This window comes from Colobus angolensis, unplaced genomic scaffold (assembly GCF_000951035.1).
Source record: "Colobus angolensis palliatus isolate OR3802 unplaced genomic scaffold, Cang.pa_1.0 Scaffold31, whole genome shotgun sequence".
NCBI classification, from domain to species: Eukaryota; Metazoa; Chordata; class Mammalia; order Primates; family Cercopithecidae; genus Colobus; species Colobus angolensis.
In genome coordinates, this window is record NW_012116377.1 from 7,770,319 (window position 1) to 7,786,520 (window position 16,202).

Here is a 16,202-nt window from a genome sequence, read left to right on the forward strand (position 1 = left end):
AAAAAAAAAAAAAAGTTATATTACCAAGTAGCATTACTGAGTCAAGAGTAATGCATAGTTAATGGTACTTTGTATGTTAGTAAATTACTTCTTAGAAGAAATATATGGCACAGGGACTTCCAAAGTTGACAAAAGTGTTGGCTTGATAAGGCAGGCATTGCAGGCAAGGGTTGGCAGGGGAGAAGAAAAAACAATAATATATAAAATGCTTTTTTTCTCTATAGCTGTTTGACTAGCTCATTTGTAGAATCAGCAGTTAAGAAGTATTTATTAAGCTTAGTATATGACAAGTCCAATGCTAAGAATTAGAGAAGAAGCAAAAATGGGAAGATACAGGTTTTTCACTGAAGAGACTTATAATCTGCTTGGAGTCACAACATATACACTGAAACAATGAGATGATAATATAAAGCAATATACTTTTTTTCTTAATTGATACCATGTAGGCTATTGGGATGGGGTATTCAGAGAAAGGAAGAAGACATATTGAGTCGGGTACATGAGAAATGCTTTGGAGAGAAAGTGGGATTGGAATTGAGCTTTGAAAGGAGACAGGATTTGAAGGGAGGAGGAAGAGAATGAGACTCTCAAGATGAAGGACTAACACTAGCAAGGATCCTAAGGCTTGTGTGTTTATTGAGGAGAAAGCTTGCCTGGTAGTTTTAAATCCAGGATATGCCGTTCAGTAACATATGGACCAATTATTTTTTTTTTTTTTTTTTTTTGAGACGGAGTCTCGCTCTGTCGCCCAGGCTGGAGTGCAGTGGTGCGATCTTGGCTCACTGCAAGCTCCGCCTCCCAGGTTTATGCCATTCTCCTGCCTCAGCCTCCTGAGTAGCTGGGACTACAGGCGCCCGCCATCTCGCCCAGCTAATTTTTTGTATTTTTTAGTAGAGACGGGGTTTCACCATGTTAGCCAGGATGGTCTCAATCTCCTGACCTCGTGATCCACCCCTCTCGGCCTCCCAAAGTGCTGGGATTACAGGCTTGAGCCACCACGCCCGGCCTGGACCAATTAATTAACCACCCTTAGCTTCAACTTCCTCATCGGTAAGCTAGAGATAATACTACCTTTTAAGATCCTTATGAGGATCAATTAAATTTAGTAGAACACCTGGCTTATGGGAAATTATCACAGTATTTTTGTATTTTACAACTCTAAATGGCATTATTCATGTTCTCTGTGGAATGAAAATTCCAGGAGCACTGCTCCATAGAATGCAGTGTAAATTGTGCTCCCAAATAACGTAAAAATATTGCAGAAGGGTTTAGTCTTAATGACAATAGCGTCATGATCATGGGGAAGAATGTGCTATATTTAAGAAGATTGGTACATGATATGACTTGGAATAAAATGTGAATAGAAGGATATGGAAGTAGACATGAAGACAAATGAATAGATTATGTGCATTTCAAATGAAAAAGCAATTGGATTTGTGACTGACTGGATATAGGGTTGGATCAAGTCAAGTCCCAAGTTTTTGAGTGTAAATGATTAGATAAAATTGTATTGTCATTCACAAAGGAAAATTAGGAAGAAAGAGACTTTTGAGAAAAAAGGTTTAGTATAATTATAAACATGTAAATTTTACATGAGAGGAGGATATATGATTATAAATGTATATAAAAAACAATTAAGGGGCTGGGTGTGGTGGCTCATGCCTGTAATCCTAGCACTTTGGGAAGCCAAGGCAGGTGGATCACTTGAGGTCAGGAGTTTGAGACCAGCCTGGCCAACATGGCGAAACCCCATCTCTACTAAAAATACAGAAATGAGCTGGATGCGGTGGTGCACGCCGGTAATCTCAGCAACTCTGGAGGCTGGAGGAGACATTCTTCACTCTTTTTGAAAAATTTTATTTTGCTTCCAAAAAAGAAAAATAGTTCATATGTGATATATATGGCAAAACTGCAATATGTTCAATATCAACAACAGTGGGGCTCTCTGAAGGAAATTTATTCCATGGCCAAATAGTTACAGTTCTGAAAGATTTTTACCCATACTCAGATTCACTTAGGTCAAATATAAATGTCTTCAAATCTGATACTTATATTGTCCTCAATGGATATGAATAGGTAGCTAAAATATTAGACTTTTGCTTTGTTTTGCGTCAAGGAGCCTGAAGAAATAAATGCAGATGATGAGATAGAGGATACATGTGACAACAAAGAAGATGACCTGGGAGCTGTAGAAGAACAACGTAGTGTCATCCTACATCTCTTGTCACAGCTTAAGCTGGGCATGGATTTAACGAGAGTAAGTAATGGCATAAGCTGGCTATGGAGATTGTTAAGGGCTGTACCAGTAATTCTTTATGTTTATGTCAGGACTTTTTATTTATTTATTTACTTTGTTAATATTAATTTTAATTTTTTTTTTTCGAGACAGAGTTTCACTCTTATTGCCCAGACTGGAGTGCAGTGGTGCAATCTCAGCTCACTGCAACCTCCACTTCCTGGGTTCAAGCGATTCTCTTGCCTCATCCTCCTGGGTAGCTGGGATTATAGGTGCCCACCACCACGCCCAGCTAATTTTTTGTAGTTTTGGTAGAGATGGGGTTTCACCTTATTGGCCAGGCAAGTCTTGAGCTCCTGACCTCGTGATTCTCCTACCTCATCCTCCCAAAGTGCTGGGATTACAGGCATGAGCCACCACACCTGGCTGATCTTTTTATTTTTTGTGATTTTTATTTTTTATGATTTTTTTTTTTAGTCTCCTGATCAGCATTTTTTATTTTCATAAAAAATGGCTTTCTTGGCCAGGCACAGTGGCTCATGCCTATAATCAGGCTGGCCTTGAACTCCTGCTCTCAAATGATCACTGTCCTTGGGAGGCCAAGGTGAAACCCATCTCAGGAGGCTGAGACAGGTGGATCACTTGAGGTCAGAAGTTCAAGACCAACCTCGCCAACGTGGTGAAACCCCAACTCAGGAGGCTGAGGCGGGCAGATCAATTTAAATCAGGAGTTCAAGAGCAGCCTGGCCAACATGACAAAACCCTGTCTTAGGAGGTGGCTGAGGTGGGCAGATCACTTGAGGTCAGGAGTTTGGGACCAGCCCGGCCAATGTGGTGAAACCCCGTCTCTACTAAAAATACAAAAATTAGCCGGGCATGGTGGCCTGTAGTCCCAGCTACTCAGGAGGCCGAGGTGGGAGGATCTCTTGATCCTGGGTGGTGGAGGTTGCAGTGAGCTGAGAATGTGCCACTGCACTCTAGTCTGAGCAACAGAGCAAGATTCCATCACTAAAAAAAAGGCTTTCTGGTTTTCTTGTGCAGCAGGAAGTTGTCTGGCAAATAATACCAATCGTCTTTCAGTTTCAGAACAAAATTAAAGGGGTCCATTGGTATACTATACTGGAAAATGTAGAGAATATTTTGTAATCCTACAAAACTATGAAAGGCATTGACACTTCCACTTACTTCCCACATGCGGATCATGCATTTGGGTATTATCTATAACAGGAGTCTGCAGACTTTTTCTGTAAAGGGCCAGATAGTAAATATTTGCAGCTATGTGGACATAGGTCTCTGTTGTAGCTGTTCAACTCTGCCTTTGTAGTATAAAAGGAGCCATAGACAATATACTGGGTTGGGCATGGCTGTATTCCAACAAAACTTCATTTACTGAAACAGGAGGCCAGATTTAACCCAAAGACTACAGTTTGCAGATTCCTGGCCAAAAGCTTTGCTACTTTAAGTGTGATCTGAAGACCAGTAGCATCGCCATCACCTGGAAACTTGTTAGGAATGCAGAATCTCAGGCCCCAGTCACAGACGTGGTGGACCAGAATCTGCATTTTAATAAGATCCTTTATGATTCATATATACATTAAAGTTTGAGGAGCACTAATCCATAGTTTTTAATTTTAGGCCGGTTTTCTCTGTTCCCAGTTTATTTAACTAGTGTGTCTTAATTTGTCTTAACAATTAATCCATGACATTAATTTAAAAAGCCAATCAAGTTCAAAACCTATATATGTCAAATATATATTACTTTAGGATTATTTACTTTGAATTACTGATGAAACAATTTTGCATTGGTATGGAATTTCAAAATTGACTTTAGGAGATAGATATCAATTGGAGATTTTTTTGATGCCATTGAAGGTAGATTTAAAACATTGTTTCCAACGAATTGTTCATCTGAAAATATAACTTAAATAGAAAGCATAAGAAGCAGACATTTTAGGAATTAATAAAGAAACCCATAAAGCTTTCATTATTTATATAGCTTCAGTATTTCAGCTGGGAATCATTTCTGTTCTAGAAATATTTTCATATTAATGGTTCAGAAAAGACCTCATAGTTGTGAAACTGGTTAAAAATGAATAGTCTTCTGAATGGGGTTGTTTGGTATTAGCAGTCCCTGAGATTTGCATTTATAAGGCGCAAGAACAGCATTGAGGTTTATAAGGTATAAGAGCATTTGAAAAAAGTGTGCTGTAATAGTAATCCACATGGTAGAAGTTCTCTCATGGCATGAATAACTGCATATACTACACTTTCTCCACATTTGTACCTTGTTGATTAAAAAGTTGTATGTGGCTGGGTGTGGTGGCTCATGCCTGTAATCTCAGCACTTTAGGAGGCCAAGGCAGGTGGATCACATGAGCCCAAGAGTTCAAGACCAGCCTAGGCAACATGGCAAAACCCTGTCTGTACTAAAAAATACAAAAATTAGCTGGGCACAGTGGTGCACAATTGCGATCCCAGCTACTAGGTGGCTGAGATACAAGAACTGCTTGAACCTGGGAGGTGGAGGTTGCAGTGAACCGAGACTGTGCCACTGCACTCCAGCCTGGGCAACAGAGTGAGACCCTGTCTCAAAAAAAAAGAAGGAAAGTTGTATGTGTTACACATATATTACATTAATATTAACCAATCACAAATTAAGAACATCTATACAACATTTAATGGAATGATACTTTTCAGGCAATATTAAAGAGCCTGGTGCCTGGGCGCCATGGCTCACGCCTGTAATTCCAGCACTTTGGGAAGCTGAGGCGGGTGGATCACTTGAAGTCAGGAGTTGGAGACCAGCCTGGCCAACATGGTGAAACCCTGTCTCTACTAAAAATAAAGAAATTAGCCGAGCGTGGTGGCACACACCTGTAATCTCAGCTGCTTGGGGGGTTGAGGCAGAAGAATCGCTTGAACCCAGGAGTCAGAGGTTACAGTAAGCCAAGGTTGCACCACTGCACTCTAGCCTGTGTAACAGAGCTAGATTCCATCTCAAAAAATAAACAAATAAATAAAAATAGTCTAGTGACTAAACTTCTGTCACAGTTATGTCTTATCTAATAATAACACTTAACAAATATTTACTGGGCCCTTGTTATATTCCAGACACTGTGCTAGCTCTTGGGACAGCAACAAAGAAGATAACCATGGTCCTAACCTTCATATTGTGAATAAGTAATATGCACTTTCCCTACTGTTCATTTTGTTCCTTTTTAAATAATATTATGAAATTAGTGTAAACACAGAAAATTTTAGAAAACCAAAGAAAATCTATCATTTCACTACCCTAACATAACACAGCTCTCACTTTTGGTATTCCTGTCCAATCTTTCTTCACTTTGTCATAGTTTATATGCAATTTTGTTTTACTTCCTTTTTTAGTTAATTTCTGTGTGTGTGAAATGTGTTAAACACACAGAAGACTGAATGGAATACATATAAACATTCAAAGAAAAAAGATAAAATGAATACCCATGTAACTACCTCTGATATTAAGCTATAGAACATTGCCTGAACTTGGAATCTCTGAGTTCCCCTCTCATTTATAGTCCTCTAGTTTTTCCTCCATTTACCAGTTTATTTTACTTTTGTGTTAATTATCCCTCTACTTTTTGCTATGGTTTTACTGCTTTTTTGTACTCCATAATGATGTTTAGAAAAAAATGAATAGCTAACATAAGCTTAGCATAAGGAAAGGACTGTGTTGCCATTTGTAGAAAACAGCTCCCAGAAAAAGACAAGTTAAACATTTGAGTTTCTGGCTTTAGCTTTTTATGTTATTGAGAAAGTTTGGAAGAGCCCTTTCTGGTGAAATTAGAAGGCAAAGTTGTGAGTCCTATAAAATATACATCCCAGCGCATTTGGTGTGAGCCAGCTGCAGGAGGAATGTGGGCTGGGGGAGTGAACTGCTCAGTATTTTCGGTTTCAAAGCAAACTGTGACCTACCTCCAACTCTCAGGAATAGATTGAAGTTAGAAGGCATCTGTTGGGGAAATGAGCATCTTCAGCCAATCCAGACAGCAGAACATGGAGAGGAGAGTAAGAATTTCACCAGCAGATAGTCAACACAAGCCAAATACAATACACTTGGAATCAGTTTCACTAGGCTATTTTATCCTCAGGTTTGAAAAGATAATACAATGGCAGTATGAAGTGTGTGGATAACAGTCTTCAGTATCTCTGTCTCTTGAGTCACATCACTCTAATCTGGACCAGGATTTCCTTTAGCTTTCTCTTTGGCTAAATCTGTTTACTGTATCCATTTCTTCTTTCTTGGTTGCCTCTCATTTTGTTGGAATACATCCTCCATTAATTTCTCAGGAAGATTTGTAAGAAGCAAATGTGAAAATGTGTGTCTGAAATGTCTGTGTTGCCCTCATGTTTCTTTGCTGGTTTAGATAGAATTTGTTGCTTGTGGCCAGGTGCAGTGGCTCACGCCTGTAATCCCAGCACTTTGGGAGGCCGAAGCAGGCAGATCACTTGAGGCCGGGAGTTCGAGACCAGCCTGGCCAACATGACGAAATCCCGTCTCTACTAAAAGTATAAAAATTAGCCAGGCATGGTGGCACATGCCTGTAATCCCAGCCACTCAGGAGGCTGAGGCACAGGAATCACTTGAACCTGGGAGGTGGAGGTTGCAGTGAGCCGAGATCACGCCACTGCACTCCAGCCTGGGTGACAGAGTGAGATTCCATCTCAGAAAAAAAAAAAAAAGAATTTGTTATTTTTAAATAATTTTCTTTTATAATGTCTCCTTGCTACAGGGTTCTAATAAAAAGACTGAAGTCATTCTGATTCCTGATCTTTTGTTTGTGACTTGTTTTGTAGTTTTTCTCTCCAAAATTGTTTAGAATCTTCTCTTTGTCATGTCTTGGTATTATGACATTGAGGTAGGTTTCTTTTATCCATTGTATCTGGGTACTCAGTGGGCCTTTTCAGTGTGACAACTCATGGTTTTGAGTTCTCTGAAATTTTCTTGAATTATTTCTTTGATGATTGTATTAGGGTTCTCTCGAAGGATAGAAATAATAGGATAGATAGATACATAAAGGGGAGTGTATTAAGGAGTATTGACTCACATAATCACAAAATAAAGTCCCATAATAGGCCATCTGCAAGCTGAGGAGCAAGGAATCCAGTCCGAGTTCCCAAACTTCAAAAGTAGGGAAGCCAGCAGTGCAGCTTTCAGTCTGTGGTTGAAGGTCCAAGAGTCCAAAAGCAAAGAATTTGGAGTCCAATGTTTGAGGGCAGGACGCATCCAGCACAGGAGAAAGATGTGGGCCAGAAGACTCAGCAAGTCTAGTCCTTCCATGTTCCCTTGCCAGCTTTTATCCTAGCAGCTGATTAGATGGTGCCTATGCAGATTGAGGGTGGGTCTGCCTCTCCCAGTCCACTGACTCAAATGTTAATCCCCTTTGGCAACACCCTCACAGGCGCACCCAGGAACATTACTTTGCATCCTCCAATCCAATCAAGTTGACACTCAATATTAACCATCACAATGATTTTTCTTTCTTCCAATTTTGTTTGTTTGTTTGTTTTCTCTGAAATCCTTATTATATGGCCATTAGACTTCCTGGTCTGGTCTTTTATTTTTCTCTCCTACTTTTCCTTTTCTCTCTTTGTCTGGCTTTGGTGTTTTGGGAGATTTCCTCACCTTTTATCTTTCAACCCTTCTTTTGACTTTTAATTATTGTTATGTTTTTAAATTTGCTGATTTTTAAAAAAAGCATTCTTGTATGTATATAGTATCTTCTTAATTCTCTGATGATTTTTTTTTTTAATTTTTTCCCCTCCTTTAAGGTTTCTGTTTCTCCAAATCCATTTCTTTATTTTGTTCTTTATATTCCTAGTTAGAGGTTTTCTTGGAAATCAGTATTTCTTTTCTGCTCACAATTAAGTTTAAGGAAACTAAAACCTGACTTTAAGCTTTAACACATAGGTGGCGCCTATGTTTTTCATTGTCCCATAATCTGGGTGGGCCATTTGTTGGGAAACTTGGTGTCAGTATCATTAGGTTTTTCCTCTAGGTTTAGTCAAATTTCCCAGAAGAAAAATTTTTTCATCTCGTACTTGGTGAGTCCAAAAGTAGTTAAAAAGGAGAGGGCGGCTGCATGAGAGAGGGTGTTAATAGCTAACATTTAGTTTACATGGAGTTATTAAATGCCCTTGTTATGTATCACTTGGTATCCACTCTCTTAGAATTCCGTGCTATTCTCCAGTCTAGAGAATAGACCACCTTGTTTATCTGGAGGCTAAACCTCTAGACTTTGCGATCTAAGAGGGTAGTTACTAACAGTGTGGAGTTGGGGGTGTGAGTTAGGCATCTAACTGCTTTCCATACAGATTTTACTCAGTTACTTTTATTTTAGCATTTCTGTGAACCCCCAGATCCAGAGGCACCTAGTGCTGTCAGCTCCTGAGCCTTTTCAGGAATCTGTGCATATTGTAATCTACTGCCTGAGTTTCAGCTTTCTAGTTAGGAACTCTCAAAATTTTGTTGTGTTTTGTCTACTTTCCTGGTATCTCTGGGTTTGTCTTTATATGAAGTTTATTTAATTTCTATGGAATTTTGGTAGAAAATGAAATTAAGATGCATGTGTTCAATTCACCAACTGAATCTGCAACACCCACTGTCTTTTGTATTATTTATATCATCTTCAAAACCATCTTTTTAAATGACTATAATAGTCAATTAAATGAAAGTTCTCTACTTCAGTTAGCTAGAACCATAGTTTAAAATGGAGGTTGTTCTAATTATTTTTTCACATTGCTTTTCCTTCATTCAATTATTTATTTCCTAAGGCTAGATTCTTAGAATAATAAGTACTAGGCTAAATGGTTAAGAGCATCTTAGGGCTCTTGAAAAATATTGCCAGATTTTGCTTTCTCAGAGGTTTGAACCCTTTTGCAGTGCCTCTCCCAACTCTGCTTTAAGTAAAATATTTAATCTTTCTTATACTTACCTGGTTTTAAGTATAAAAAGTTCTCTTATTGGAAATAGTTCTCTTGTACTTAAGATTAAATATATGTTGCAGTTTTTGCTTTGGTCTGTGATCTCTTTAGTCTGTTCTCAGGGAATGACATTTATTGACTCTTCTCATGTCTTGGTCATTCATCTACAGTTTAATTTTAACATAGGAAAGGAGCAAAGGCAGGCTAACATTTACTTTGAGTTTTAACGCCATTTCCCTCGTTATACTTTTATCCAGTCTAGAAGTTTGAGGATTTTTTTGAAGTTTCTTCTAACCCTCTTGAATTTATTTTAATCTTGGGCAGGTTTGCATTTCCTTGTAGGAATGCTTTTTTTTTTTTCTTCTAAGATAGGGTCTCACTCTCTTGCTCAGGTACAAGTGCAGTGGCACAGTCATGGCTGATCGTAGCCTCGACCTCCCAGGCTCAAGTGATCCTCCCACCTCAGCCTCCTGAGCAGCTGGGACTACAGGCACAAGGCACCATGCCCAGCTAATTTTCGTATCTTTTATAGAGACAGGGTTCCACTGGGTTGCCTCGGCTGGTCTCAAACTACTGGGCTGAAACAATCCTCCCAACTTGGCCTCCGAAAGTGCTGTGATTATAGGCATGAGACCCTGTGCCTGGCCAAGAATGCTTATTTTTTAATGTGACTAAATACTTTTTCTATATGACTTTGTTTTTAATACCCATCTAGAATGAAATGTTTTCAGAGAGAGAATAGTTGTCTACAGATATGCTACACATGGATTAAATTTCCCCTCTTTCATTGATTGTTGTTGTTGTTTTAGGTGGTGCTTCCTACATTTATCCTAGAGAAGCGTTCCTTGCTGGAAATGTATGCAGACTTTATGTCTCATCCAGACTTATTTATAGCCATCACTAATGGAGCCACAGCTGAGGACAGAATGATTCGCTTTGTTGAGTACTACCTTACCTCATTTCATGAAGGCCGTAAGGGAGCCATTGCTAAAAAACCCTACAATCCTATCATTGGAGAAACATTTCACTGTTCCTGGAGGATGCCAAAAAGCGAAGTAGCATCCAGTGTTTTTAGCAGTTCTTCCACCCAGGGAGTCACAAATCATGCTCCTTTATCGGAGGAGTCTTTGAACCAGGTGGGAGCAGATTGTTATACAGTCAGATTTGTTGCTGAGCAGGTTTCTCATCATCCTCCAGTCTCAGGATTTTATGCAGAATGTACAGAGAGGAAGATGTGTGTAAACGCGCATGTCTGGACTAAGAGCAAGTTCTTAGGCATGTCAATAGGCGTGACAATGGTTGGAGAAGGTAAGTAGAAAAATTATTTTACATATATATATATATATTTTTTTTTTTCAAGCAGGAATGAAAGTTTATTTAAAAAGGCTTTAGAACAGGAAAGAAAGGATAATTCATTTGGAAGAAACCCAAGCAGGCACGTGAAGGTCAAGTGCCTGTTTTACAATTTTTAATATCAAACTACAATCTTAAATTTAGGAACCCTAGATAAATATTAACTATAAGTTTAAAATGTTAAGTTAATTTTTAGCTCCAATTCCTAGAGTGTTCCAGAATGCTTCTTGGGGGGGATGGGACGAGTATATCTATGAACTAATGTAAATTCTCTTTTTAAATTATTTTTTTCTGATTTTAAATATTTCTTTTCTTTTCTTTTCTTTTGAGATGGAGTCTCGCTCTGTCGCCCAGGCTGGAGTGCAGTGGCGCGATCTCAGCTCACTGCAACCTCCGCCTCCCAGGTTCAAGCAGTTCTTCTGCCTCAGACTCAGGAGTAGCTGGGATTACAGGCGCCTGCCACCATGCCACCACAACCAGCTAATTTTCGTATTGTTAGTAGAGACGGGGTTTCACCATGTTGGTTAGGCTGATCTCAAACTCCTGACCTCTGATGATCCACCCTCCTTGGCCTCCCAAAGTGATGGGATTACAGGCATGAGCCACCATGCCTGGCGTTTTTAAATATTTCTTATCAAATATTTGGAAAACTAGAAAAGTACAAAGCAGAAAATAAAAGCTTCTGTAATGCCTGCATCCATATATATGTATAAAATTTAATATTTTATACTTTTTCTGTGTGTTTATATTCAGGACTTTCAGCCTTATAAAATTAGAATTAATAATATATATAGTTTTGTGTCCTCCTTTTTAATTAAATATATTCGCTTTCTCATGTCATTAATAAAACATTTTAATGACTGCATAATATTCTATGAAATATATTTTCCATCTTTTATTTAAACATTTCCCTTTATTTGGACATTGAGGTTGGTCCTGAATTTTTATTATTATAAAAATCACAAAAAAAAATAGGTAAATCTTTTTTTTTAATTTAATTTTTTTTTTTTTTTAGAAACAGGGTCTTGCTCTGTTGCCCAGGCTGAAGTGCAGTAGCATGGTCATAACTAACTGCAGCCTTGACCTACTTGGCCCAAGCCATCCTCCTGCCTCAGCCTCCCAAGTAGCTAGGACTACAGGCACGTACCACCATGCTAGGCTAATTTTTTTTTATTTTTATTTTTAGAGACAGAGTCTCAATATGTTGCCCAGGCTGGTCATGAACTCCTCCTGGGCTCAAGTGATCTTTTGGCCTCTACCTCCAGGCATTAGCCTGTAATCTCAGCACTTCAGAAGATGGAGGCCAGAGGTGCTATTCATAGAATATTTAGGTGCTATTCATAGAATATTTAAAAACACATACTGATAAAATTTAATTCTACTTCATCAGAAGATTGTGAAAAATTATTTTTGGAAATACAGTGTTTTTTGACCAAGAATATGAAACAAAAACAAAAATCTCCACAGAAATTATTGAAGAGTTAATGAAAATATAATGATAGGAAAAAAACTACCACTTTTATGTTAAAAGAAAACGCTTATACAAAGAACACTTTGCTCTGAATGTCATTTTACAATGTAAGCATGGCATCATTTAAGCCTTGTCACTCTAATATTTTGAGATTGTATTTTAGTCATTATGAAGAAAATACCCTCTTTTTCAGTTTTCCCCATTTTTAAGTTCTGTTGTTGTATGTCTTACCAATTTCCAAATAATATTTCAAGTTAATTACAACTTTTATAACATTAGAAAGTACTCTCTCGTGTGTGTGTGTGTGTGTGTGTGTGTGTGTGTGTGTCTCGTGGTCTAGCTGTATCGCCCAGGTAGAAGTGCAGTGGGGCCATCTCGGCTCACTGCAATCTCTGCCTCCCAGGCTCAGGCCATCTTCCCACCCCAGCTTCCACAGTAGCTGGGATTACAGGCATGCACCATCATGCCCAACTAATTTTTGTATTTTTTTGTAGAGACGAGATTTCGCCGTGTTGCCCAGGCTGGTCTCAAACTTGTGAGCTCAAGTGAGCCACTACACCCAGCTGAAATCATTCATATTTATTAGTTAAAAAAAAAAAGTTTGCTACCCTTCGTTATAAACTCCATAACGTTAGCCTTAAGCACTTCATAGATCAATTTGCTTATTTTATAAGTGAAAAAAAAAAGTCTAGAGGTGATGAGACATGTCTAAGGTCATAAAGGTTAAGAAATAGACACATTTAGAACCATATTCTTTGACACTCTTCCAAAGGACAGTTACTCTTACCAGTTCATGTAACAGTAAGAATCTGGGAATGGTAGCCTCTCATACTACAAGAAAGGAAATACTTCAAGAAGTGAAGAAAAGCTGAGCACAGTGGCTCACACCTGTAATCTCAATACTTTGCTGGGCTGAAGTGGAAGGATAGCTTGAGCCCAGGAGTTGGAGACAAGACTGGGCAACATAATGAGAGCCTATCTCTGCAAAAATAAATTTAAAAAAATTAACTGGACATGGTGGCTTGCTTCTATAATCCCAGGTACTTGGGAGACTGAGGTGGCAGGATCACTTGAGCTCGGGAAATTGAGGCAGCAGTGAGCCATGATCGTGCCACTGCACACCAACTGCGTGACAGAGGAGGACCTTGTCTCAAATGTAAAATTTTTAAAAAAAGAAATGGAGAAAAGCATTCATATCTTAACCATGCTTTAATTATGAAGGAGGTATGTAAATAATTTTTTATCGTGCTGCTATATGTTAGTGGAATATATTGGAAATTAAATGGTTATCAATACCCGCAACAGAAAGTAAGTAAAAATCAGGAATGGTGCTGGGTGTGGTGACTCATGCCTGTAATCCCAGCACTTCGGGAGGCCGAGGTGGGTGGATCACATGAGTTCAGGAATTCGAGACCAGCCTGGCCAACATGGTGAAACTCTTGTCTCTACTAAAAATACAAAAAAAGTAGTCAGGTGTGGTGGTGGGTGCCTATAATCCCAGCTACTTGGGAGGCTGAGGCAGGATAATCACTTGAACCCGGGAGGCAGACGTTACAGTGAGCCGAGGTTGTGCCATTGCACTTCAGCCTGAGCATCAAGAGTGAAACTCCATCTCAAAAAAAAAAAAAGACTTAAAATATATACAAGTATGTTGTCTGTCATCTGACAGCTCTCATTATATATAAATATATTATAGCCAGAACCATGTTTTTTATGAAATGGCTCAATAAACCTTAATTTATTGTTGCTCTTTGTGAAGACTGTTAAGAGCAATACAAAGAAAAAAAATAGTTGATGTTGCTTTATGTAGGCTACTTTAGAGTCTCATTTTGTCTATTTGCATATCCTAAAAATTGACTATATTAAAATATTTAAACACTTCTCCTTATTTGTGAACATTAAGAAGTGAGTGCTTAACGAGCATTTATTAAAAGGGAAATGCCATAAACTTTTGGACTAGTAGTACATATCCACTTCAATATGTAGTCTGTTGATTTGATGACACAGGTAATGAGTTTAGGTTAGTAATGTAGCTTGAGTATCCTTAGTATCCCTTGATTATCTAGTATAGAGTGATTATTCATTAATGTAGTCCCCTTTTTATAAAACCTTTTAAACCATCTGTAATTAGCGTCACTTAATATGGAACAAGCTCCTTTCTCCATTAGAATAACATTTGTTTGAAAACCACCACTGTTATCTCTTCTAACTTCACCATAAATATTTTATAATTTGGCAAACAAAATTATTATGACCATAGTTTTTATAATCAAACAACATTTTTTCTTTCTTAATATACATAGAATAGAATGAAGAACAATTTTTTCCTCTTATACTGTCTTAGATCAATGTCTGTGACTTAATAATATTGAACATCTGGTTATTCCCAAACTGCTAAAAAGTTATTCACACTAATGGTAAAATTTTAGCATACCATTGTTTTAAACTCTGACTGAAGGCCTTTTTTAAAAAATTATTTTTAAGAGCCAGGCACAGTGGCTCACGCCTGTAATCCCAGCATTTTGAGAGGCCAAAGCAGGTGGATCACCTCAGGTCAGGAGTTCGAGACCAGCCTGACCAACATGGTGAAACCCCATCTCCACTAAAAATGCAAAAAAAAATTAGCCAGGCATGGTGGCGGGCACCTGTAATACCAGCTACTCAGGAGGCTGAGGCAGGAGAATCGTTTGACTTGGGAGTCAGAAGTTGCAGTGAGCCAAGATCACGCCACTGCACTCCAGCTTGGGCAACAATCACAAAACTCCATCTTCAAAAAAAAAAAATTATTTTTAGGAGCATTGGAGGAAACCCTTGAAATGTTTCCACTGTAACATTGACTGGACCCAGAACCTCAAATTGACAGAAAGGTCATAGTGAAAGTAAACCTGATTCACTATTGCCTGGTACTATTGTCAGATATAGTTATAAATGAAGTCAGTTCCATGAAAGTTAAATGAAGATTAGGAAAAATAATGATGCTTATTTACTAGACAGGAAAAAAATTAATACGGATTTTTTCGATAGCTGTTTTTTTAAAAAGATGTTAACCACCCTCATGTTTCCACATTCAGGTATCCTTAGTCTGTTGGAGCATGGAGAAGAGTACACATTTTCTCTACCTTGTGCGTATGCTCGGTCAATTTTGACTGTTCCTTGGGTAGAACTGGGTGGCAAAGTCAGTGTCAACTGTGCAAAAACTGGATATTCAGCCAGCATCACTTTTCATACCAAGCCATTTTATGGTGGCAAACTGCATCGGTAAGCACATTTTAATGATATCTCGTTCTTATTCTTCCACTTTGATTTTGTATTACAACTCCTTATTCTTTTTCTGCTCTGTTTTATGTGAATTTATTGGATTTGTATTCATGTTTATTTCTTGTTTAAAATATTTCATCTTTTAAGGCATTCTGAATATCATGCTCTATTTTTAAAAGTAGCAACATTAAGATATCTACTCTTAAAAATTTTCCAGATGAAGTAACCAGTGAGCTTTACAATAGAATTTCTAACAAATGAACTTGTAGTCTCTGGCCCAATTCTGCCTTTAAGGGATACAGATTTGGATCTGGACCTCAGTGAAGGCAGCTATAGCTACAAGTTAGGGTGGAAATATATCTAATCATGAAGAATGGTTCAGGAAGCACAATGATTAAAGCCAGTGTATGTGTTTCAGTAGATGCTTAGGTGGAAGCAACTTGCAGTGATAAATTTCCAGATCCAGCACTTCTTATTTTCAATGATACTGATGTATTTCTTTTTTTGTCATTTGTTTTTTTGAGACAGAGTCTCACTCTGTCGCCTAAGCTGGAGTGCAGTGGCACGATTTTGGCTCCTTGCAACCGCCTCCTGGGTTCAAGCAATTTTTGTGCCTCAGCCTCCCAAGTAGCTGTGATTATAGGCATGTGCCACCATGCCTGGCTACTTCTTGTATTTTTAGTTGAGATGGGCTTTCGCCATGTTGGCCAGGCTGGTTTCGAACTCCTGGCTTCCAGTGATCTGCCTGCCTCAACCTTCCAAAGTGCTGGGAGCCACCACACCCGGCTAATATTTGTATTTCTTAGTCACATGTGATTTTTTTAGTCATGGGTGGTGGATCACCTGAGGTCAGGAGTTCGAGACCAGCCTAGCCAAAATGGCAAGACCCCCGTCTCTACTAAAAATACAAAATTAGCTGGGTAT

At 38.5% G+C, this 16,202-nt stretch overlaps 1 protein-coding gene across 1 annotated transcript in view; it reads left to right on the top strand.

The window, feature by feature from the left end:
• OSBPL11 (oxysterol binding protein-like 11) overlaps nucleotides 1-16,202 on the top strand; it is a 78,346-nt gene that overhangs the window by 39,669 nt on the left and 22,475 nt on the right. The window contains exons 7-9 of the mRNA XM_011950854.1: nucleotides 2,117-2,257; nucleotides 10,006-10,504; nucleotides 15,092-15,278. Coding sequence (XP_011806244.1) covers nucleotides 2,117-2,257; nucleotides 10,006-10,504; nucleotides 15,092-15,278 — 827 coding nt within the window. The remainder of the gene's footprint in view (nucleotides 1-2,116; nucleotides 2,258-10,005; nucleotides 10,505-15,091; nucleotides 15,279-16,202) is intronic.